The 25,171-nt window shown below is 32.9% G+C and overlaps 3 protein-coding genes across 5 annotated transcripts; 2 read left to right on the top strand and 1 right to left on the bottom strand.

Moving 5' to 3' along the window:
• Window positions 1-775: 775 nt before the first annotated feature.
• On the bottom strand, window positions 776-8,152 carry LOC123215875 (protein SCAR2-like). 3 transcript variants are annotated; one of them, XM_044636166.1, is made up of 10 exons: window positions 7,657-8,152; window positions 7,027-7,190; window positions 6,658-6,781; window positions 6,439-6,550; window positions 6,049-6,110; window positions 2,989-5,964; window positions 1,671-2,580; window positions 1,503-1,589; window positions 1,282-1,386; window positions 776-1,200 (listed from the first exon to the last, which is right to left on the bottom strand). In XM_044636166.1, exons 1-10 carry the CDS (start codon window positions 7,809-7,811, stop codon window positions 1,150-1,152), a joined length of 4,746 nt encoding a protein of 1,581 aa, XP_044492101.1. In that variant the 5' UTR covers window positions 7,812-8,152; the 3' UTR covers window positions 776-1,149. The 3 variants fall into 3 exon arrangements, with proteins under 3 accessions (XP_044492101.1, XP_044492092.1, XP_044492084.1); XM_044636157.1 differs by having other exon boundaries at window positions 1,671-2,422; window positions 2,591-5,964; window positions 7,657-8,150; XM_044636149.1 differs by having other exon boundaries at window positions 1,671-5,964; window positions 7,657-8,147.
• A 6,704-nt stretch (window positions 8,153-14,856) lies between these two features.
• LOC123214764 (short-chain dehydrogenase reductase 2a) lies at window positions 14,857-16,158 on the top strand. The gene is made up of 2 exons (XM_044634743.1): window positions 14,857-15,218; window positions 15,288-16,158. Exons 1-2 carry the CDS (start codon window positions 15,133-15,135, stop codon window positions 16,111-16,113), a joined length of 912 nt encoding a protein of 303 aa, XP_044490678.1. The 5' UTR covers window positions 14,857-15,132; the 3' UTR covers window positions 16,114-16,158.
• A 3,353-nt stretch (window positions 16,159-19,511) lies between these two features.
• Window positions 19,512-20,596, top strand: LOC123192824. Its single transcript, XM_044605485.1, has 2 exons — window positions 19,512-20,297; window positions 20,391-20,596. Exons 1-2 carry the CDS (start codon window positions 19,924-19,926, stop codon window positions 20,527-20,529), a joined length of 513 nt encoding a protein of 170 aa, XP_044461420.1. The 5' UTR covers window positions 19,512-19,923; the 3' UTR covers window positions 20,530-20,596.
• Window positions 20,597-25,171: the final 4,575 nt, after the last annotated feature.

The raw sequence follows: 25,171 nt of genomic DNA, 5'->3' as shown, positions 1-25,171 counted from the left end.
TTTTTTGTCTATTTTAATTAATATCTCAATTTTACCAGTAAAATTATCAGAATAAAAATAATATTAAACTTTTATTATAATTTTATAATAAATTTAGTTTTAAATAATGTAAAATCATCATTCAGAGCCTAAACGATTTAATTTAATAGTATAAAAGAACAATTAAATATAAAACTACTATTTATACAATTATAAAAATAGATAAAAATATATAATTTTAATTATTACATATTATAAGATTTAATTACAAACATCTTTTTTTTTCAGATTCAAAAATTAAAAAGATGTCAATAAATCAATTTAAAGTAAGTCAAACTGTGAAATAAGATTGGGGTGGTCAGGGTTTTCATTTGTTTGATAAAAAAAAGAAAGTAACGTAACTGTAATGACAAACACAGACAGCACATTTTTCAATTATAGAAGTCTAAGTGAAGTAGAATCATGCGTGCTAACAATTTTGTATATACGAAGGTGATAAAACTATATGTAATAAATACAAATTTAATATATGTTATCAAATGATTAATGATTTTAAAATAAAAGTAAAATAATACTCAATCACATGATAACATATTTTAAATATATACCTTTTTATATATTCAAAATAGATATGTATAGTATTACTTTTCCAAAGGAAACCATTCGTACTAATACAATTGTATAAATACAAAGGAAAGAAGCAGCCGTCATAAGAGCCAGAAGGCAGAAACTACATCAAAAGGCCAAAGTACATGCATGGTAAGAACAATGCATGGAAGATTAAAAAAATTGCAAATTACACTGCTAATCAAAATTTATACCACTCAAACACAATTTACAGCTTCTAACATTTTACAAGATAACAACACAAAAGAATGCTATTGGTACAGCGCTTGCATGCTGTGCCATGAAGGTCATACGTGTAACACACCTGACATTTCACACCGGACTGCAGTAGATATAACAGAGCCATGTAACTACATATACATCAACATGTGTGTGAGAGGTTGGGGAAGGAAAGGGGCTAATAATACATGCACTTAGGGCCGAGAAGAAAAGAATCCACCAGATCACAGAAAATCTTATTTACTATATGAGGGAGAGAAAAATGTTCTCAACCGGTCCAAGGAAATAACCGAAATAGTGAAGCGCTTTCTTAGGGAGAATCTTTCAAGAATCACTCCAACTATCTTCATCATCTTCATCGCTTCCAGCCGTGGCCTATTTCATAATTAATCACTTTTAGTGATATGTAATAGATATTAAACTCTCAGACACAGAGAGGGAGAGAAAGAGAGAGACCTGGCGTATTGCATTTGCTTTCTCCAAGATGGCAGCAACCTTCAAATTAGTCTTAGGAAACTGAACACTGGGTCTTGACAACACCGCAGGCTTCAAGTTGAAGGACTGCAAGGGCAGAAAATCACACAGCCATTAGTTTATAAACACTGCATTTCAGTTCTTTTAAAAAAATGGGTAAAGGGGTTGTTTCGTAACGGTCACAATAAGAGGTTAGGTCTAACCTTGGTTCTTATTTGTTCTAGAAGGGAGTCTCTTTCATCTAACTTTGGCTCAATTCGTGGCCGAACCCGCTCTGTAACCTTTCTCAACTGCAAAAGATTGTGATTGTTAATAGACAGTAGTTCCAAAGAAATTGAAGTATGAAAAGGACGTCTTTAACTCATCATTACCTTGCTTTTGTCAACAGCAGCAAGATCATCAATTAGAGGATTCCGAGGACGAGGAAGCTTAACTACCGAACCTCCGTTTGCATTTCCAACTCCAGAGGTTGCTAAGAAAACAAATGGATTGGATGACCAAGCTGATTCTCCCTCTGAAGTTGGCAAATAATGCTGAGGCTGCTCTTGAACCTTTCTAGGTGGCAGCACCAATGTATTAGAGATATTATCATGTCCACCTTCTGAGTTTTGTGATGTGGATTGAAGAGTGTTACACTCTAAACCTGTTTCTGGTATCAATTGATCCTGAGGGTGGATTATTTCTCCTTGAGAAGATACAGTTTCATCATCAGAAGCAGTGTGTCCATCAGCTGGTTCTGATAAGAATGGGTTTGAACTCAATTGAACTACTTCAGCCCCTGAAGCAAGGAAACCGTCAAGCTTCTCATCCGCTAATACTGCTGATGTTAAGAGTCCACCTTCTGAGTTTTGTGATGTGGATTGAAGAGTGTTACGCTCTAAACCTGTTTCTGGTATCGACTGATCCTGAGGGTGGATTAGTTCTCCCTGAGAAGATACAGGTTCATCATCAGAAGCTGTGTGTCCATCAGCTGGTTCTGATAAGAATGGGTTTGAACTTGATTGAACTACTTCACCCCCTGAAGCAAGGAAACCATCATGCTTCTCATCAGCTAATACTGTTGATGTTAAGAGTCCACCTTCTGAGTTTTGTGATGTGGATTGAAGAGTGTTACGCTCTAAACCTGTTTCTGGTATCGATTGATCCTGAGGGTGGATTAGTTCTCCATGAGAAGATACAGGTTCATCATCAGAAGCAGTGTGTCCATCAGCTGGCTCTGATAAGAATGGGTTTGAACTTGATTGAACTACTTCACCCCCTGACGCAAGGAAACCGTCACACTTCTCTAAACCTGTTTCTGGTATCGACTGATGCTGAGGGTGGATTAGTTCTCCCTGAGAAGATACAGGTTCATCATCAGAAGCAGTGTGTCCATCAGCTGGTTCTGATAAGAATGGGTTTGAACTTGATTGAGCTGCTTCACCCCCTGAAGCAAGGAAACCATCACGCTTCTCATCAGCTAATACTGTTGATGTTAAGAGTCCACCTTCTGAGTTTTGTGATGTGGATTGAAGAGTGTTATGCTCTAAACCTGTTTCTGGTATCGATTGATCCTGAGGGTGGATTAGTTCTCCATGAGAAGATACAGGTTCATCATCAGAAGCAGTGTGTCCATCAGCTGGTTCTGATAAGAATGGGTTTGAACTTGATTGAACTACTTCACCACCTGACGCAAGGAAACCATCACACTTCTCATCAGCTAATACTGCTGATGTTAAGAGTGGGCTCAGGGATTGAGTTTCCTCCAAAGTAACACTGCTCTCTTTATCATTTGCTTGGTTAATCTTAGTTAGCATTTGCAATGAAGTAGTAGGCTGCCCTGTATTACCCACTTTCTGTTCAGACACTTGTAACTCCTCAACTCCAACAGCAGTGAGGGGAAGAAATGGATTCCCAGACTGTACAATGCCTCTCTGTTGATCTGGAAAACCAAATTGAGCTTTCTCATCATTTTTAAATGGCAGAATTGATGGAAATGACTTCTGACTATGACCAATCGGTTCTTGCTGTGAAATTAGTGGGGTATCTTGAATCTTTCCTAACCTCCACTGCATTGGTGGTAGAGGTGGCAGTGGTGGAATCTCCTCCATATTGACTGGAGTTGCCTCATGGAGAAGGCCAAACCAAGGAGGGACAGAACCTAATGGATCCATTGTTTGTTCAACACTGATAATTTCCTGGCCAGCTGATTGTGCTAAATCATCAGAAGGTGACGGCTCACTTGGAATTTCTTCTTGACAAGATTCAGAAGCATCATTAAAAAGTCTTTCATGATCTGTGAGATTTGAAGATTGTATTAGTTCAGACTGATGTTGAGATGAACTAGAATTTGCTTCTTCTGCTTTTGACAATTCCCCATCAAATTGATCAGCTTGCAGAACCAGAGACTGTTGAAAACAAATTTCTGGATTTGGGAGGTGACCAGCAGGTGAAGATGTGACACAGTCAGCCTCTTCTAGAAGACCATCCTGATGGAGACATTCCAGCTCTTGGTCACCTGGTGCTGATGATGGCTGTGCAATGATGGCATCACCTTCAACCATTCTATTTTGGGTGCAATCAGCTAAAGATGAATCATCATCAACCACTTTCAAATAAGTATTATCATCAGGGGCCAACTTGCAGGATGTGGAGTCAACATCCAGATGACTCATTTCCTTTTCTGCCTCAGATCCTTCAACATGTGCTGGAAAAATTGGCTCAATACATTCCAATCCTTCCTGAGTAGGGTCCTCACTACCAAAATGAGATTCTTGTAAATTTTCAATATTACTAGATGGAGAACAAATTGAATCTTGTGGCAGAGAAACAACATGGTCAACAGTATCATCAGCACTGGTGGTAGTAGGCACATCATCAACAGCAATAGTAGGCACAACCAGGTTTTCTGCTATAACACTTTCAGCTACCACATCATCTAAGCCATCATGATCCTCGAGGGCTAAACAATCTATGCTCTTACATGGGAGTACAAGAGAGACCTCATCTCCTTTCACAGAATGATCCTCACATGTCAATTCACCTATTTTCTCACTGTCTGCAGCCCTAGAAATATCTTCAAGATTTGCTTCCTCAGAATACAAAGCTGTCTTTTCTGTCGAGTCAAGCCCAATACAGGGAATATTATCCTCAATATTTGATACTTGCTGCTCTTTGGAGCTAGGAGTCTGTGAAGCATCAACAATGGAAGTTGAAGTTTCTGAGTGGGCTCCGCTTTCAGGGAAAGCATCATTTACTTCAGATATTAAATCATCCAGCTCCACATTCGAATTGGCAGGCAATGATGCAGAACCAGAACATATTTCTGCTTCATGAATGGCTAAGAGAGCGACCTGTTCCTTTCTAGGAGAATTAACTGACTCAGGTGAATCAACCTTAATAATGACCAAATTTTCAGGAAAACTGTCATCTGCAGAATCATCAGTGCTTTTCTTTTCATGAGTCAGATCTAAATTGTTTGACAAATGCAACACAGCATCAAAAGAGACACTTGGATCCCTGTCATCCAATTTATCCACAGGATGGCTCTCAGCATAATGTGTAAAAACAGCACCATCCTTTCTCTGAAAAGACATTTCAGAGGCAACTGCTGAAGAATTAACCAAATTTGTCTCACTTTCTTCAACATATGATGACTCAGAACAAGGTTTAATAGATTCAGAGGGTGTTTCATCTAATTTGTGCTGCTGTGAACTTGCTGCAAAATCAAACTGCAAAAGGGAAGGTTTTGAATCCACAAGATATGAACTAGAAGCTGCACATACATCAACGCTCATATCATTTGACAACTTGAGATCATGAGACGATGGAATCTCTGTAATATCAGCCACAAAAGCTTCAGAAGAAGGAGACACTTTAGCTGACCCTTCACCATCAGATGGTGTATTTTCAGCCAAATTGCTTAGAGTATCAGAGTATGAGAAGCTAGATCTTCCTTTCTTGACTGAACTGTTCCCATCATCTGACGCAGAAAAGTTTCCAATTGATTGAGAATCCGAAAAATGAGCTCGGGACTCCAGCTGTTCATCATTCTTACCAGAATCCATCTCACGTTTTTCAACATTCAAGAAGCCCATACCAGTTTTAGGTCTATATTCATTATCTGTTTCCATTTCTGACTCCATGGTAGTGAGAGCATCCATGTAATTGTCAACTTCACTGGTCATATCATCAGAATTATCCCCATCTACACTGCCATCCATTTTGCCTTCCCTGTCAACAGCTATTTCCTTCTCAACTGTCACTTTAAGAGGAACAGAAGGAATTGCATCAGTCTCATCATCAGCAGTTGGTTCAGGCATCTTCACAATCTGTCTATCAATGACCTCCCCATAGAACTCATCTATAGATGGATTTCGTACTACTTCCTGTGAATTACGTGTGCTTTCCTTTCCCTGAGTTGATTTTTTCACAGGACTCACTGTACTGATATCATGTATTTCTAGGCCTGAATCACTAGAATTATCTGATGTCAGTTTCAAAGCCAGTGGAGTAACAGAAATTTCACGAACAACATTGTGTTCAGAAGCCTCCAGGAATTTCTCCATGTAACTTTTCCCAGCTTTTGTGTCCAAAGGAGATAATTGCCTCTTTTTCAATTTCACAAGACGTGCAGGATCACTCTGGCCCTTCTCGACCTTCTCTTCCAGAAACAACTGATGCAGTCTGCAGCATTTGAAACCAACTTGAGTCAGCTAATCACTTTAAACCATCACAAGTTAAGCATAAGTATGGACTACAATGCCTTACTTGGCATGTGACGTCGGTACTATTTCTGGTGTTTCTCCACTCCTCCAGCGTGATCCTTTCTTCTGCCAGAAACATAAAGACAAAATAACATCTTCAACATAAAGGGCAATTCTTTGAATCAAAAGAAGGCACTACCATAAGGAATGCCAAGGCCACAACTAAATATAAATCTCAATGCAATAATTAATACACTCATAAATAGTTTTAAAACAAAATTTCTGTTCACTACAATGGAAATGGAAAAAGCCTCATACACAGAAAATAAACTGAAACAGTAAGATGGATGATTACGTTTACTGAGCATAGAAAATAGATCAGAAAACAATACTCTAATACAATGACCAATGAAGAAGATTACACTGTATGATGAAAATACTTTCACTGCAATACCTTCACTTTGCGAATTTTCCTTTCCCTCTGGACTTCCACTGCTGCTTCAACTTTAAAGAACGATGGATCAGTGTAACGCTTCAAACATGCCCCCGCTCCCGCAACATCAAATCTGATAATTTCAGATATTAATGATAAGTTTTATTTTTTTAAAAGCAAATACTTTTCAACATTTTCATCATAATTGTTAAAAAGTTAACAGAATTCAGGTAATCATACTTGTCTAAAAGAAACAACCGTGGTGGACCACGACATTCTTCATAAGAGTCCATTACACAACGAGGTAAGTCACCACGAGTTACCAGATTCTGTTCCATTCGCAGATTAGGATGCCACTCAACTCCTGAAACAAAATTAAATCTTTACTTATGTATGACCTTTTACCATACCATTAAATAGATGTTTTCTTCACCCACAAGAACACAATGATAGTACTCATAGATCTGGAAAAATCTTGTGAAGGAAACAACTAACGACTAAATATATACAAGAGGCACTCTTAAATATATGCTTCAAGATAATGCAATTTCCATCTATATTTAGATGAAAATGTACATTAAAAAATTGATAGAGAAGGAAGTCACAAACCTGTACTAGTAAATAATGATGAATGATTCGTTTGGGAAAGAAAAGCCATCTCGATAGAAGGAAATTCAACCTCAAGCTGTTGGACACGAACCATCAGCTCATGGCCTCTTGCCGCAGTCACCATTACCTCTTCGTGTAAGTCATGGAATATCTCAGCAGCAAACCTAAAACAACCACAACCAAACTTGAATATAAATGCAAATACAACACAACTCTCATGATAGCTCTCCCAAACAACAAGTGAAGTGGACAATTCACAGTTACAATCCGTCACAACAAGGTATGGAATTGCCTCCAACTTCTTTAATATTCCTATTCAACATTTAATATGAACTTTAATTATCCGAATTCTGTTTTGAATTTTGACCAACAAAAAGTAAAGTTAACCTGAAAAAAAAAATCTCGAACTCAAATTGCTAAATGAATTCCTGAATCATTACAATCTTTGCTTATAAATAATAATAAATTATTAAATCGGATCAAAAAAATCCAAATCTAAATTAAACTTAATTACCTTCAACACCTATTTTAATCAGTTGATTCAGTAAAATTCAAGTCCTATTAACTAAACATTTTACTCAAAACTCATAATTCGAGCAAAAACAAAGCCAAATCGAAGCTGAAACTCACTCGGCAAGGTCGCCGAGCTGGCGCAAGATACCAACCAAGCCAGCCATAGCGACTCCTTCAAGAAGTGCTTCAGGATCATCTCTATCTGCAGCTTTGTACAGCTCCGGATCCGCCAAACTGAACTCATTCCTTATCTGATACCTCGTCAACGGCATTCTTGTACTTGGAAAGGAAATTCAACCACTACAAAACCTAATATCGTAAAACAATTTTCTCTCTCCGTCTGTTTCTTCTCCAGCCTTGACATGTGCCACGCTTTAAGCTTCCATTTCCAAGTTCCAACAAAGGCAAGTTGAGAGGTTTTTCTTTTTGATTTTTTTTCCCTTGATACTTGAGAAAGGACAAATGAATATACAGTAGTCACACCACACGGACGTGAGGAGCGGCTTGTGAGAGTGAGACTGTATTTAATGTGATAATTATTTAATTTAATTTTATTTTATTTTACCTGACTGAGAATTTTTGGAGAGAATGAACTGGCCGATGAACACTTTTTATTTGCGTCATTCGCTCGCCGCACATCGTGGCGATTATGGTGCACTGGGCTAATTGGATCATGTTATTTGATATCCAATATTAGGTTAATCAAGAAAATATAATCATAATCAGGTGGTTTTCGGAGCACCAAAGTTTCGTGGTCTCAACCTTCAGGTACATGAAGATGGTCAATTATACAGCTTGCTATAGGTGGGATTTATTGCCAACAATTAATGTACATAGTGTAAAAAAATCCTACACAAAATATGTAACACTGGCGGTTTTAAGGATTTACAGAATCTCAATATTTATTATATTGATAAATATATAATAATTAAAAAAATATATAATTTTTTTAACGTGATTTAATTTATTATTCAAAACTTATCTCCACAATTATGACACTAATTCATATGGGAGAATGTTCAACCAAAATATGTGTATATAAATTACTATAAAATATCGAGAAAATAATTTAATTTATGACAAAAAAATATATCTCGACTTATTTATAACCCACTTCACTTTTTTCATCCATTTTTCTTATTAAAATAAGAGAGGGTTATTGTATTTAAATTTTAAATTCAAATAATAATTTTTTAATTAGGCAAAATAGAGATAAAGAATGATAAAATAAGAAGTGATTATTATATAATGACAAAAATACAAAATAACTCTAGATCACATGATCATCAACTAGGGGTGAAGATCAAGAGTGCTGCGGCTTTCAGTAGACCCTGATCCAGATGATTAATAATTTGTAGTTAATCTCCCCATACTTAAGCATGACTCTACAATCACTTATTAGAACTTTAACTTTTATAAATTTACCAAGTTGACCGTTAAGCTAAATACGGAAGAATTGTAGGCCCCAAGAAAAAGAGACAGATTGTTACGTTTCAGGCAGGCATGGTCCGCATACAAAGGCATCAAATTCACATACTATCGTGATCTCACATCATTACCCTACATTCAATTACATGTGATAATTCAGAAAGAAGGGGTCCCACGAGTGTGGAAAATCAAGCGCCCAGACAATTCGAATCACTTGAAGAGGATGAACGATGTAACGAGTGATGGTGCTGCCAAGATTCACGAAATTACATTTAGTTTTTGTCTTTAAAGAGATTCTTCTATTTATTTTTTTTTTTTTTGATACGCAGTTAAATGGTCCGGTGAGTTTGGTGAGGTGGGTGCCTTTGCTTTCTGGTAAAGCCTTTGATGGTGTCCATCTTCGTTCATACTCATTTTCTCTTTAAATAGTTGAGCAATAATGTTTTAAGAGAGGCTTTTAGGGCATATGAATTAGGAAGTTTTTTTTTTTTTATAATGAAAAAATTAATCCAGTAATCAATTTTATAATCATTAAACTAGGTAAATTAAAGATTTAATTTTGATGTGTCATTAAAAAAAATTTAAACTTATATTTTTTTTATACATAAATTATTTTTTTTTTATCATTTAAATGATCTCTTAGAGCATGAATTAGGATGTTGGGTATATGAATTTAGAAAGAAATAAGATAGATAATTGCATATAATCATGTAAGCTTTGCTTTAAATAAAAGCTTTCAAACTCATTTCCATATCCCAACAAATTTTTTTTTTTTAATCCAAGAAGAAATAGACGACAACGTGTTCGTTAATGCTGCTCAAATGATTCACACCAGTCCAGATTTTGCATGCTTTTCTCTGTTTCGTTTTTTATGTAGCAGTTGGGGGTAGGACCTATCCCTGTTATGAATTGTGTGTGTTTTATCTAATGATTATCATTTTTGGTTCAGAAAACAGTTTTCATATTGTCTATTATATATGTGTTTAGACCTAAATAGAGGTATAGATCTGAACTGAGCAAATCCTTATAGGTTTAATTGAAACCCAGTTTAAATTTAATATGATTTGTTTATGTTTACGTTCGGTTGGTTTAAGTTGGTGACAAATTCACTAAAAAGTTGCAAGAGAAGAAAAAGGGTTATTATATATAAAATAAAAAAATAATTGTCGAAGAAAAAACTTTAAAAAAAATAAATCATTAGAGAAAATAGAAATCATTAAAACAAATAAATTTGATAATAACTTTTTGACAATTCAATCAAACCAAAGTGGTCTAACTCAAACTTAAGTTGGGATTACTTTATTCAAACTCGATTTATTTTATCTAAACACCAAACAAAGTTCAAATCAGCTTGATTCAATTCGAATTTATCCAACCTAAAGTTGATGGAATTTAGCAGCAAAATAATTGCATAAATTACGGCATTCAGTATGTGGGCTGTTTATTAAGGGCAAGCTGTCCTTGAGCCTCAAATAAATTCTAAGAAGTTGTAGCCCAAAACCAATTCCCTCTACCATAAGGCCTGCTCCATTCATGGCAAACTGCCAATTTTAGGGCAGACCATGTTCCATGTTTCAATGCACCGCATAAGTAGGTGGCCTCATTTATTTTTGTTGTCCATAGTTTGGTTTGGATCTCAATATCTGTTTTGGGCCGCTAATTAGGATTAGGGATTACCGTAACCTTGTCTTTAAGGCCACTTAAAGCTGGATAACGCAAACATTACATGAAGACAATTGTGGCTTGATGTCCTCGAACTTTGGGCTTTTTGATTGTTGAAAATCCAAACAAACTAGGTTTTATCTAAGTGTGAGGAGAAACTTTACCATTTAAATTAGCTTTTCAGGTGGAGAGACCTCATAACACTTATAAAGGTTTAATTGCATTTTGGGTCAAACTGGACCTTAAGAATGTAATAGATCCAATTGTACCAAGCTATAACAATTGGATTAAAGCCCGCAAAGATTTAACTCATATCAAACAATTATAACATTAATGTACTTGTTATTAGATAAAACCATATAGTAGTTTTGTTAATAAATCATGAATTTAAATTATAAATCTAAATTATAAATTTAAATTAAACTCCAAATGTTAAACTTAGACAATGAACCAAATTTGAATTATTTTTAATTTTAATTTCACGAATTCAGATCAATATATTATTCGTTCAAACCAAACTCATATCAAAGAGTATTGGGGTTTGACTTTATTGGTATCCCCCTCAAATAAAAACCATGGATGGACTCTATCGTCCACATAAATCGACCTTGTGACTTTATTGGTATTCCAACTCTTACCATGCTCCAATCACAAAAAGGAAAAGGAATTTGTTTTTGACTTGCCCTCCAACACCTTAAAAATTTTTGCCATATATATATGAAGCAGAAAGTCCCACGTATTCCCATATCGTGCCACTTGATTTAAAATAAAATATTGTATATGACTCAGAGCAATAATCTTCGAAGAGATTTCCCACGTCTGATGCCAAGATCACTTCACCTAATTTTTTATCTTCTTGATAAACTAATGCTTACCCGCATTGATTATTGCAAAACAAATATACATACTCTCTCTCTCTCTCTATATATATAATTTATTAAAATTAAATTTGATTCAAATCGAATTCAAATAAGATTTATCTCAAGGTCAATTTGAATGAAAGGTGCCCTCAGAGATTTGAGATTGGATAATTTCCTTCATACAATGGTTGGCTTTTTGTCGCTTCCATGCACAATTGTTCAGGTTGTTTATTTCACTAATCCAACAACATGCAACTTGTCTTCAACGATCTTGACTTGCCAATAGAGAATATAATCTGCATTATCTTAATATAAATCAACGACCGGATCAGCACCAAGACTCTGATTTCAATGTACAACAGCCGATCAAATCTTTGACCTTTTGACTTCAGTAGGCGATCTGGCTTGGTGGTTGTGGTTTCAGGACGAAAATTTTATACAAGAAATACATACACTTTTCTCTCGTGGCAGGCAGCCAGTTTGCCATGGACAGAAAATAAGATATTATTGGATATGGGATATTAATGTATCGTTTTATAAGGGCTAATCAACTTTTCCCCCCCAAGGTTTGAAGAACGAACACATTCTTACTTCTAAGTTTGGAAAGTCATTTTTCAACTTATTTGTTAAATTTGATAAAAAAAATCTGATCACTTTTTATAAAATTGTTTAAAATACAAAAACACACTCAACTTAAATAACACTTTATTTTCAAAGTATTATTAAATAATTTTTTTACACTAATTTATATTAATTTTAATTTAAAATAATGAAAAATTTATTAGTATAAGTATATATTAGGGTGTTAATAATGTATAATCATATGTTTAGGGTCACCTTTAATTTTAAAAGTGTTAATTAATTTTTTCAAGGGTTTTTAAAAATTAAAAAAAACTTTGGGTTTTTTGAAATTAAGAAATAGAATTGATTATTACACTTTCAAAAAACTGAATAAAATACAATAAATTAAGAATTAATTGTTATATTATAAATTATTGGAATTATAATAACATTTTATAAATATATAAGGTTGAAAATGATAATTTTTTAAACAATATAAAGGAAAATTTTTTATCTGTTTTTAATAAGTTTTAAAAAATAATATTTATATCTTCCAATTTAGTCCGATAAAGTAATATTTATATCCTTATCACAATTGTGCATGGAAGCAACAAAAAGCCAACCATTGTATGAAGGAAATTATCCAATCTTGAATCTCTAAGCCGAATCAAATTTAGTCTTAATAAAATTTTTATATATATATTATATATAGGAAACATTCTTACATTTTCTTAATAAGTTTTAAAAAGTAATATTTATATTTTACAGTTTAGCCCAATAACATTACATTATAATATTTTTAAGTACATAGACAAATGATAATTAAAGACATCCTTATCATAATATTTTTAAAAAATGATATAAATATTTTTTAAATATTAAAATTAATAGTTGGGTAAGAATTATTATTTTTTAAATTAAAAAGTGATAATATGTAAATTTATTATACCTTGCGTGAAAAATATCAGTTGACTTTTATATAAATAAATGACTCTTAAATATGAATAACACAAGAAAAATGATTGAGTGCAAAGGAAGAAAATTATCTTAAATTTATTTAACCAAGTCTTGGGAAGACTTTGAAACTTGTGAATTGAATTTTTTTTTTTTTTTTCCCTTGGAAAGTTAGAAGAAGTAATTGTGAACAAGATGGTTAGGTAATTGTGGTCAAGAACTTGAGGCTGCTGCTGCTTTTGATAATTAGATTTACATTACATCCAATTCAGCTTTAAATTAGATAAAAATCACGTCCAAAAAAGTAGTTAGAATTGAAATACGGCCAATTTTCTAGTCAAATACATTTCCCAAATTTTTGTAGTATGAATGACGAAGGGTTTGGTAGAAAGCATTTTATAAGAAGAAAACGAGTATTGGTCCTGATTACGCAACAAGCACCTTTTTGAAATTGTTCTCTCAACAATTTGTTATAAGAAATTGTAACATTTGTCCTGATTTGGTCATATTTTTTTTTTGTAAGGCGAATCATTCTAAATTTGAAATCAACTCAAATCGAGACTTGGTCATATTTTTTATATTATTATAAAATAATATTATGTATATATATTTTTTAATATATATATAATATGTTATCATATAATTGAATATTATTTTATTTATAATTTAAAATTATCTAATTTTTTTATAATATATATTAAATATATACCCATTTATATTACATATAGTTTTATTAATTGTTATATGATTTCAGTTACCTCAATAATTTTGCTCTGTTTCCCATTTTATATATGAAATTGCAAATATGTCTAATTTATTTATACGTTTAACTGAAAGAGGATCCTGCAAGGCCATGTGGTAAAGTTTCCTGGGATATTAAAAAAAATCCAGAGTTTATCTATCTTGGATTTGAGGCAGAAACAGTTGAACAAGGTGAAATGCAAGTACCCAAATCTTTCGTCAAAGACCCGATTCCAGTCTTTGCATATCTCTAGCTCTGGGCAAAGATAACATAAAATATTACTGTTCAAACAAAATCTAGTTTGAAAAAAAAAAAACTACAGAAGCTAGATCCTCTTTGTTTGATCCATATTTTAGTAGTGAATGGTCAGGAAGGAGAACATTTGCCATAGAGGATAAGAAAATACTTAAGAGGAAAATACCCATTTTTTAAATTTTAAATAAAAAGAATTATTAAAATTTTAAATAAAAAGAAAAAATATTATAAATTTTAAAATTTTAAAATATTTTTAATTAAATAATATTTTAATCACAAAACACATGTCACATGTTGACAATTAGAGAAACTATTTAACTAATATTATGTTATCACGCAATATCTACATACCGAATATCTAGGTTTCATGTCATATCATTTTGGATACACCCAAATCAGCCATGAGCTGTCTCCAGTCTAACTAAGCCTCCCTATCTTCTTTCGACTATGAGACTTTCTGAAGCACGTAACGTTTTAGGTGAACTGAAAGCTCGTTCATCTAAGAGATTACAACTTTTCCTTTTTTTGTCAAAGTGTCAAGGATGTTCAAACCAGTGAAATTAAGTTAATAATTGAGTCAGACAATGTCTGGCCGGCAATTTGTTACCTTGACATTTCTGCTTAGCATATTTTAGTTCAATAAGCAAAGTGGGTAATGCACTAAAATAGAAGGAATCGTCAGTGAAGTGAATATTCAATAATAAATTCATCCAAGGTTTGACTGACTCTCATGATGTAACTGCAAGCTTAAAAGTTGAAACCATGAAGGAACCATGGTTCAGTCAAATGAGTTGATATTTGAAAACCATTAATTAATGGGTGTTCTGGTAGTAGGTATATGTAGAGATAAGGAAGTGGAAACATGTACTTGAGAAACAAGCGAGCTGCGAGAGCGAGAGGCTTATTGTAATGGACATTTCTTAGGAAGTTGCCCTCTGATGGAGAACAGCTCACCCAAGTAACCAAACCCACTTGACATATTAACATAACCCTTTGTGACCCTCTTGCCTATATATACCTTCTTTACATTTCTCATCTTTATCAAAGCCAATCTTTCTTAGCTCCTTCTATTTCTTTATACTGTTTTTCTCTGTCTCTCTGTCCCACCGTTTTTGCTGTTAAACTTAAACCATGCCTGCTCAAGTGATGCCCGAGCCATCCCTTCAGAATATTCATGTTATGGGTTGGGAAGATAATTCTCCAATCTCTCATAAAAGGTATAATGTTATATTGGCTTTTTCTATCTTGAGCATTGAGATTGATTAAGTTTTGTTGCAATTTTCCAGGTTGGAGGGCAAGGTTGCAATCATCACAGGTGGAGCTAGAGGCATCGGAGAAGCAACAGTGAGACTATTTGCGAGACATGGAGCCAAAGTAGTCATTGCCGATATTGAAGACACTCTTGGAAATTTACTTGCTGATACATTATCTTCTTCTGCTAGCTTTGTTCGCTGTGATGTTAGCTCAGAAGACGACATGGAGAATTTAATAAACTCAACAATCTCTCGGTACGGTCGCCTTGACATTCTTTTCAACAATGCCGGGGTGCTCGGAAACCAGTACAAAAACAAGAGCATTATCAATTTCGACCCAGATGAGTTCGACCGAGTCATGCGGGTGAATGTCAAAGGAACCGCTCTAGGAATCAAACACGCCGCCCGAGTTATGATTCCTAGAGGCGGCGGATGCATAATCTCCACTGCAAGCGTGGCCGGCGTCATGGGAGGCCTCGGCCCACATGCTTACACAGCTTCGAAACACGCCATTGTTGGGCTAACAAAAAACACCGCGTGTGAGCTTGGACGATATGGGATTCGGGTCAACTGTATTTCCCCATTTGGCGTGGCGACTTCTATGCTTGTTAATGCTTGGAGGACAGTAGATGAAGAAGATGACTGCATGAATTTTGGATTAATTCCCAGTGAAGAAGAAGTGGACAAGATGGAAGAGTTTGTGAACGGACTTGGCAATTTAAAAGGCTCAACTCTAAGAGCTAAAGATGTTGCAGAGGCGGCGCTTTATTTAGCCAGTGATGAATCAAAATATGTAAGTGGCCATAATCTTGTTGTAGACGGTGGGGTCACCACATCAAGAAATTGCGTTGGTTTGTAATTAAGTTCATTGGATTAATTAATTTCTTAATTATATTTTAGTCAATTTAATTACTTTTTTCAAGTCTCTAAACGAAAGAGATGCCAATTTAATTTAATCTAATGTCACTTCTTCAACTGCCCAATGGGGACAAGGTTAATTTTCGTTCTCTAATATTATAAACTCTACGTCCAATTAATAATTAATTATTATTTTTATAAACATATGAATAAGAACCCTTGAAATGACCCAAGGGCCGTTGCTTGAACAGTAAGCTGTAGGCACCCCACTATTTAATTAAAGTTTAATCATATTCCAAAGAAAAAGGAGAACTTTATAAGTGTTAATCAATTCAGCGAATAGTATACTTGTATCCATTCTTTTCTGATATTCCTGTCTCCAGGCCCATTCATCAATATCATTAAACAATCATATATAATTTCAAACTTATATAATATATTATTATTTAATTAATTAAATATTATTTAATTTTTAATTCAAAATTTCTTTGTATTAAATCAATGAAATTTTAAATTTAATGTTGCTAATGTTATTAATAAATGTTAAACTTATACGTTTTTAATTGTTTGATGTCCCACTTTTGCCATTCATGATTCCATCAGAGACGTTTTTTTTTTTTTTGTATATTTTTTCGAAGAAATTAAATACAAAGAATATAAAAATTATTCTTTATATTTTCTTTTCGAGCAAACGGGAGCTGTAGAGTTGACCCATAAATCATGATGGGTTTGGTTATACGCTGAACTAAGGGAAGTGAGGTGAGAAAAATTCGTCCAACGCCAGCTGGGAAAGTTGAGAAAAAGAAAATTATTATAAAAATAAAAAAGTTGAAGCCTCGAGAAACACTGTACAAATTGCTGCCGCATGAGCCATGTGACACATTTTTTTTAATTAAAAAAACATGCTCATTTGAAAGAAAAATCTAATTAATTAAATAAGTCAATTTTTATATTTAATTATTAGATTTATTATCATTATCTTAAATAAATAAGGAATTTGATTTTAATATATTATTAATAATTTTTTAACTTATATATTTTTATGTGAGTTTCATTATTTTTATTATTTAAATTATGTCATTAAGGGAAGAATTTATTTATATATTAGTTAAGATTCCAAGGATTAATGTTGTTTTATTTATTATCTATATGAGTGTGGAACATAAAATTTTATATGATTTTCTTTTTCTTAAGGCTTTAAGTTTGTATTTAGTTTATAATGCATTGGAAATTAACTAACTTTTTACCGACATGATCGACACCAAACAGTTAAAACTTGGTATGTTAGTAGGTAATTTTAATGACTTAAACCCAAAGTCTTCGTATTGAAGCAGTAACTTTTTACCATTTAAGCGACTTTCATACGCTAACTGTTTTTTTTTCCCTCTTAAATGTATTTCAATTTTTGAAGACCTATAGGCTATAGCTTATATGGGTTCCTGGGAGTCCACGTGAAGCCTGAGAAACCAAGGACTCGCCTTAATATTTTAACCTAAAATCTTCCTCTCTGTCTCTCCGAGCTGGCATGCATTGCAGAAATGAGAGATTTCGGAAAGTTTTTTTCTATGCATGAATGACTCATAAACAGCTCAATAGAAGTGTAAAATTCAACTGGGTCTGCTGTCAAAACCCTTGAAACCTTAGCTGTAAGTAGTATAATGTAAACCTTGTTCTGGTCGTGCTAGCTTTTCTTTTGATTAAAGAATATTGAAACAACAAGGTCTGACATATGGTTGGTAGCTTTATTGTTAGCCGAAATATATATCAATGGGAGCAAATCATTTATTAATAATATTTGTTTTTACTTGTGTTTTTCCTTCTTTCTTCTGTTTTGTGTTGTGTGTCATCTGCTAACCACTTTATCATCACTGGTTTTACAACTAAGTCAAATTTAAGAATGATTGATGGCTGACACATTTGCTGTGATTTGGATTGGATCCAGAAAGTTCTCAGAAAGTGCAAGATGGTGAGGAATATTGTTTGGATTTTGTTTGTTCAGGAGGATATACTTTTCTTTAGGTCAATATTATATCAGCAAATTAGTGGCTAATGTTTTTCAATTTAATAAAATTATATGAATTTATTTTAAATATATAAATTAATATATATTTGATATATAATATTATATAATTAAATAATTTTAAATCAAAAATAAAATAATATTTAATTATATAATAATAATAATATTATTATTATTATTATTATTATTATATATTTAAAATAAATTTTCATGATATTGTTTCACTGTATTTATTTACCATTAATGACATTCCTAAATTATTTGTCTAAATATTGGAAACAAAATAATTTTCAAAGTTTATATATTTTAATAAGTGGATTCAATCCAAACTAAATCAAAAACTTAAGGTTAGTTTACAGTTAAATCAAATACATAATCTTTTATTTAACTTATTAATTATTTAATAAGTTAATAATATTATTAACAAATTAAATATTATTATCAAATAAATAAATCTAAAGTTGACTTTTGAGTTATCAAAATAAAATTTTAGTAATTCTGCTTAAAATCGATCCTTTCAAACTGAAAAAAGGTTAGGATTGAACCCTCCTCTAATTAGTTTGCTCTTGGTTGAGTAGGGCGAGGCGAGGGAATGGACTCATGTCAAATAGATGTACTTGTGTCCTTTGACTCGTTCCGATCGTAAAATGCAAATTTTGATTTTTTTTAATTAATTATAAAAAAGTTTTATTAAGAATTACTAGTGGGCTTAAACTTGTTGAAAGAAATCGAGAAAGATTAGTGGAAGATCGATACTTGGACTGAAATCCAAACTGTTAAAATCTTGGGCAGGGTTCAAGACTTCAAGTCCAATATCAAAGACAAGGACCCAAAATTCCACTGGAGCTCAGCGTGGACCATCAGACATGGACAAACTCCAACACTGTAATTGTCTACAATCCTCTTACCAACAGGATGTTAACCCGTCTCGATGAAGCTCAAGCCAAGCTCCTCTTATGCAAACATAACCAAAGCCTTGGAGATGTTATACAAGTGAGCTTGAGATGAAACTTATAAGTCTAAAAAAAAAATTTGATTCAAAATAATTAAAATATTAATCAAAATGATATTATTTGAGTTATCTATAATATTAAAATCAAATTTGACTCTATAAATTAAATCAAATTTGTGTTTGATGTGAGAGAAGGTCATCAAACCCAATTCTAAACTCAATTCTCTCGAATTAGTCAAATTTAATTGACCTAAATTCAATCTCAATTCAATTGGACAAATTCAACCTTTACAAATATTCTTATTTCATGATTTATTCGTTATTCGTGAGACTAACCATCAACTGACACCACTTTAAATCCTTGAAGCATTATCAAACTATGAATTTCTTCAAAAAATTATTTTCCTTTCATTAATTTTTGCTTATAACTGTTCAGTACGGATTCGTGCTGGACTTAAATGCCTCACCTTCCTAGCCTTCGAGATGATGACAAACCCCAGGCCAATCCCAAAATCTTCCTTCAGATTTTGGCAACTGCAGGCGTGACTGCTGGCTGCCGAAGCATCAGCATAACATAAGCATCATCAGCCATTAAAGCGGCAGCGGTGGGCGGGCGTAGACCTCCTTCGACAGTGACATTTCACTTATAATAACATTTGATGTGTCCATTTATCCAACCACGTGTCACTCTACATGTTACTCTCTCTGACGACTCATCTCTTTCTTTAATTTTCTCATCAACTTTCCGTCGTTCCCACTTACAATTCCACCATTACACATCACTTCAAAGTCTCGCTCTTAACATGCTCATTTGTCTTCCTTTAGCTTGTTAATTAGCCATGGAAAATCTTGGTTCACAGAAGAATAATAATTCTACAAGAAAGCCGATGAGAAGAAGGGCTCATAGTAGAAGGGTTCCTCAGGATTGTACAATCAACATGGCTGAAGCTAGAAGAGAGATTGTTCAAGCCTTGCAGCTCCATAGATCTTCAATGAAACAAACCACAAAATCAACCGGAATACTTGCAGTTACAGCAACACCATTTGTGGCGAGTTCTTCACTATGTTGTTATAATTCATTAACAGAGTCAATGCCTCTACCTGAACCCATATGGTCAACTACTGCACCTGCAATTTCTGCAGCGCCGCCGTCTGTGGTGGAGAGCCTGGAATTCGAGTGGGGAGAAAACCAGGCTGCTTCTTACTCTTGGTGGTTAGGATTTCTGAAAACTTTGGATAGCAAGATTGTTGAACATTCAAAATACCCACATTTAGAAAAAATTAGTAATGTAATGGAAAATTCCAGGGCGGTGTTTGATGATCACCACGATGGTTCAAAACTTGGAGATGTAGATAGAGATGAAAGTGGTCAAAATTCATCTCCTGATGAATGGTTGATGTTTCCAAGTTCTGATGATCAAGGTGAAACCACAAATCCCTCGTGAAATAAAATAAATTTTTGTTTAAAATTATTTAGCTTTTGATTAATTAATCTATACTTGTGAGTATTCAGATAATTTGTTCATTAAACATCTCCTCCTAGATTCAGCTTGGTTTTATTCTATTATTCGCATCACTTTTTAGCGGATGATATAAAGTGAGATAAACATTGGAATAAAGAGACAAACCAAGGATGGACGAGTGGAAATGTACGAGAGCACTAAGATGACTCATAGGTAGGGTTGAATTTAATTTTGACTCTACATAACGTGTCTAAGGGATCTGGTTGAGCTCAATAAATAAAAACCCCATCTATTAACTGTGTGGACTGTGTCGAGATGGTAAGATCTGGTGAGTCAATCCGACATACAAAAAAATTAAAAAAAAATTTATTAATTAAAAAATAAAAAATTATATTATAGGACATACTAGTTTGTTAAAGGTCCACGGAGACACTTCTAAGAGTCCTAAGTTATGCTCGGGCGCTTGTCATTCTACTGGTTGGCACCTTATAAGGCTTGCCTTTTGGTAGGTTTTGGCATAATACAACATGTAGATGCGGTAGGTTATATTAAATTTGGTTTGATATAATTTGATACAATCTATAATGTTAAAGTTCCGCCCAAGGACGCTATTCTGATATTGAGTAGAAGAGCATCGATAATGAGGTTTATGCAATGGAGTTAAGTTGGGCTAGGTGGTGAGTTTTCATCTTGGCCCATTTTTAAGTTGTGAAGCGAACCCTATGGTCGACCCAAGCGTTAAACTTTTGTTTAATTACAAAAATAAAAAGAGATGCATCATATGTACCAAGGATGTATATTAGTCAAACCTGAATACAAATTAGCTTAAATTTATCTTAAATACGGAATGGTTAGTTCGAGTTAGTAAATAGTAATATCAAAGAAAGAAAAGAGTTACTAAAAAGAAGAAGAGTTATTGGATAAGAAAAAGAAGATATATCGTCTGAGAAAAATAAAAAGAGTCGTTAACGAAATAGACTTTAATTTCAGTTTAAGCTCAATTTATTCAAGTCAGAGAGTTCTTCAAAACCAAAATTTCTTTGACAAAAAAATATGAATAAAGATGTGATTAATCAAGACGGAACAATCATAGTACTTAAAATGTGATTTTATTAATACTTCAATTACTGTCATCTCGTTAAGAGATCATGATAAAAAAGAAATCGACAAACCCTCTAGCACTATGATCGTAAACTAAAGATTAAAATAACGTCCGTACCATAAATATATCTATATATCTTTATGGGAGTTTGGTTTCCTATTAATAAGAAATATTTTGATAATATATATTTTATTATTTATATTATTTAATTTAATTTATAAGTAATAAAAAATTATAATAATTTTTTTATTATTAATATTAATATGATATATAATATAAGTGATAATTTGATTATCACTAAAAGGTTTTTAAGATATTTTTGATTTCATTATAATTATATTTTTATTTATCAATTTTTTAAAACAAAAATAATAATATTTTAAATTAATATAACAAATAATATAAAAAATATTTTAGAATAATTATATCAAATATATTCAAGTTAAATAATTTATTAATATTATTTTATTATATTTAATTAAATATAATAATTATTTATATTTATAAAATTTTATCAAATATAATAATAATTTATATCTAATAATTTTTTAAATAATTTATTTTTAAATTAATCTTTAAATTTTGTTAATAAAGTATTATTCAAATTAAACACCTCTTTCATGATTTTCACTATAGCCAAATGGGAGAAAGGGTTTACATGTGACAAGTCCAGTCTTCTTTTGACCATTTAAGAGACAGACATTAGATTTGACAAATAGGGTGGATTCGAACCGAGTCAAGCTCGAACTTAGTCAAGTTCAAACTCAACTTGGCTAGCAGAAGACGAGCTTGAAAAATTGTTACTCGATTCAAGCTCGCATATGAGCCGAGCGGCTCGCGAGCTTGGCTTGCCTAAGCTCAACGAGCCCAATAACAAGTCGAGCTCGCGAATCGAGCTCACAAGCTTGTCCCTGGAAAAGATAGAAAGCGTTGAGGAAGTGGAACAAAGGAAGTGTAACAAAGGAAGTGTTTGATCTTAAAAGATATAAAGAGTCGATTGGGTGCTGAAGTTAACGATTGAGGCCCTGAGTGATGCGTTTTTCTGAAAGTTGAATGATAAAAAGTTTACGAACAGCCAGAAGATGCGCATCATGCATGAGATGGTGAAAGACTGAAAAGTTGAACTTGAAACTTGAAAGCTGAACGCACAAGCTAAAATGAAACACTTTGACTTTTTGACAAAAAAAATACTAAAAAGTTACGAAGAAATATTTATTTATTTAAATTTAAAATTTCTTTAATTAAATTAAAATAATTTAGAAAGTGTAATACAGCTATTCTTCACTGAATACACAAGCCCACACTGCACCTCTCCATTAAAGCCTTGTACACTCTCCAGAAGGTCTTTGACTTTCACCAACCAATCTCCAAATTCCACAGCATTTAGATTTAGTTGATTTATCAGCCAAATAAGTGAAAAAGAAGAAGAGATAAGGCCAGCTAAAGCCCACTATATCAATTTATATTTACTAGAGGATGAGTCGGCAGAAGAAATTCAGCAGGATCAGAAGCTAGAAGAAGACCTCCTCTGGAAGAAGCTTGGCTTGCGAGCCCCGTCGAGCTATTCGGGTGAGTATTCAGATTTGGGTTCGAGCTCAATTTTTATATCAAATAAAGCTCGAGTTTGGGTTTGAACTTGTTATCATATGGTTCGTTTTGGGTTTGTTCGAATCGAGTTTGAACTCGCTTAGAATCCAACTATTGACAAATTTCAATCAAACTTTACTCATTGCCTAACTTTCATTTTTATCACTCGGCCCCTACTCATCATCCATCACAATTGCTTTTAACTTTTTTTTTTTAAATGTAAAGTTGGATCCAATTGGAATGGTTTGAATTTGAAGATAAATTCAGATTAAATGAATAGAGTTCGGTCAACAATTAAGCCTTTTTTTTTTAAACCGAAAAAAAATGATGTTTAAGTCAATTGGAATTATTAAATTTAAATTTGAATTAAATTATTTTATAATCAAATTTAAACTTTAATTCATTAATTTCGAATTGGTCTCAAGACAAAGTTTATTCAAACTAGATCCAAATAGAATTCAACCCTACTGAGACTCCATTCGTTCACCAAACTGAACTTCTCTTGAATTTGTTCTGGAGTTTGTGGAGGAACCCACACTTCGGGTGGTCTGAATTCCCAGCCGAACTTCCTCATTTTGTAGCCGATTCTATAATATTGAGCCACAAATTTATGTCCAGCGGTGTCGGTCCAAGGGGCCACCCATTAAATGCCATCTCAACAATTCTATTCTAGCTAGCTATTTGTACATAATTTTCCTACTCAGGAATAGGGGTTGCATTGGTGGAGGATCTGGTTCAAGTTAGTGATTGGATTGATCAATCGTTAAAAGATGATTTTGTCTGTTTTGATTTAATCTGAGGGCTACCTAACATATATTTACAATATTTATTTTACATATATATATATATCATTATATTATTAAATAATTTTAAATAAAAAATAAAATAAAATTTAATTATATAATAATATAAATAAATATATATTTATTCATATATTTAAAATAGATACGTATAATATTATTTATATATTTATGCATGATTTTGTTGTCTTTTGCTTTTTTTTTTTCAATGACTATAATAATATTTTTTAAATGGAGTATAAAAAGAAGGTAAAATGTTGAAAAAAACCGTAAGTGCAACCTATTGAAACCCTAGTCATCAATTTCAATTTTTAATGTTGATTTTGTTATTTTTGATAACTTATTTTTACGATTGATTTGATGATTTATCTGTAACTAAAAAATTTTTTTTGATTAAATTACGATTGAATGAGTGATGTTATTGTATTGGGTCTTTGATGGTTGGACGATTAAACTTACTAATCTAATAAGTTTTAAAATCATGATTTTGTATGACAATAACATATCTATAAGTGTCGTTTTAATATGCTTTTTAAAATCATTTTTAAAAATATATGTAACTAAAATAATGATAAAATTAATAATTTTAACAATATCAATGTTCTCTAATGTAGTTTTTTCTGAGCCCCTCCATGCTTTGACAAGGATGTTCCACCTACCAAGAGTGTGGGGAGACCGCTGAATTAGATGATTGCATGGGCTGTGTGGACGGGAAACGGATACGCATGCACAAGCGCTATTTATGGGATGCTATAGTTCTTCTTTATCAGACAGCTAGAACAAGAAACTTGTACAATAATTGGTAAACGACATACAAGAGTAGGGTAAAAAGGTTGGATTCAGACCATACGAGCATGGGGAAGAGGCAAACGGGTCCATACGCTGGTCCAATACATTACATTTTCTAATAAAAAACGAGAATAAAAATAAAGATAAACACATGAACAGCTAAAATCTTCACAATCAAAGATGAGATAGAGACAGAGACAGAGATAAATATGTCTTAATCTACTCTCTTTTTAGTTTATCTCTATTGTATATATTCTCTTAACCTTTATATATTGAATCATCATTTAAAAATTTGAATTATTATATATAATAAATATTTTTTTATCTAAATTAAAAAGAAAAAAAA

The sequence above is a fragment of the Mangifera indica genome, chromosome 1 (genome assembly GCF_011075055.1).
Source record: "Mangifera indica cultivar Alphonso chromosome 1, CATAS_Mindica_2.1, whole genome shotgun sequence".
Lineage (NCBI taxonomy): Eukaryota > Viridiplantae > Streptophyta > Magnoliopsida > Sapindales > Anacardiaceae > Mangifera > Mangifera indica.
Note: the sequence above shows the minus strand (reverse complement) of the source record. Positions and strands in the feature narration are given on the sequence as shown.

What these genes read in the sequence shown, in the direction of transcription:
- LOC123214764 (XM_044634743.1), top strand. Translation starts at nt 15,133, where the DNA reads ATGCCTGCTCAAGTGATGCCCGAGCCATCCCTTCAGAATATTCATGTT. An exon ending in TCTCCAATCTCTCATAAAAG is followed by an intron (nt 15,219 to 15,287) that starts GTATAATGTTAT and finishes GCAATTTTCCAG; the next exon opens with GTTGGAGGGCAAGGTTGCAA.
- LOC123192824 (XM_044605485.1), top strand. Translation starts at nt 19,924, where the DNA reads ATGGAAAATCTTGGTTCACAGAAGAATAATAATTCTACAAGAAAGCCG. An exon ending in GCTGCTTCTTACTCTTGGTG is followed by an intron (nt 20,298 to 20,390) that starts GTTAGGATTTCT and finishes GGAAAATTCCAG; the next exon opens with GGCGGTGTTTGATGATCACC.
- LOC123215875 (XM_044636149.1), bottom strand. Translation starts at nt 7,811, where the DNA reads ATGCCGTTGACGAGGTATCAGATAAGGAATGAGTTCAGTTTGGCGGAT. An exon ending in CGGTTGTTTCTTTTAGACAA is followed by an intron (nt 6,551 to 6,657) that starts GTATGATTACCT and finishes TGAAATTATCAG; the next exon opens with ATTTGATGTTGCGGGAGCGG. An exon ending in GTACCGACGTCACATGCCAA is followed by an intron (nt 5,965 to 6,048) that starts GTAAGGCATTGT and finishes CAAATGCTGCAG; the next exon opens with ACTGCATCAGTTGTTTCTGG.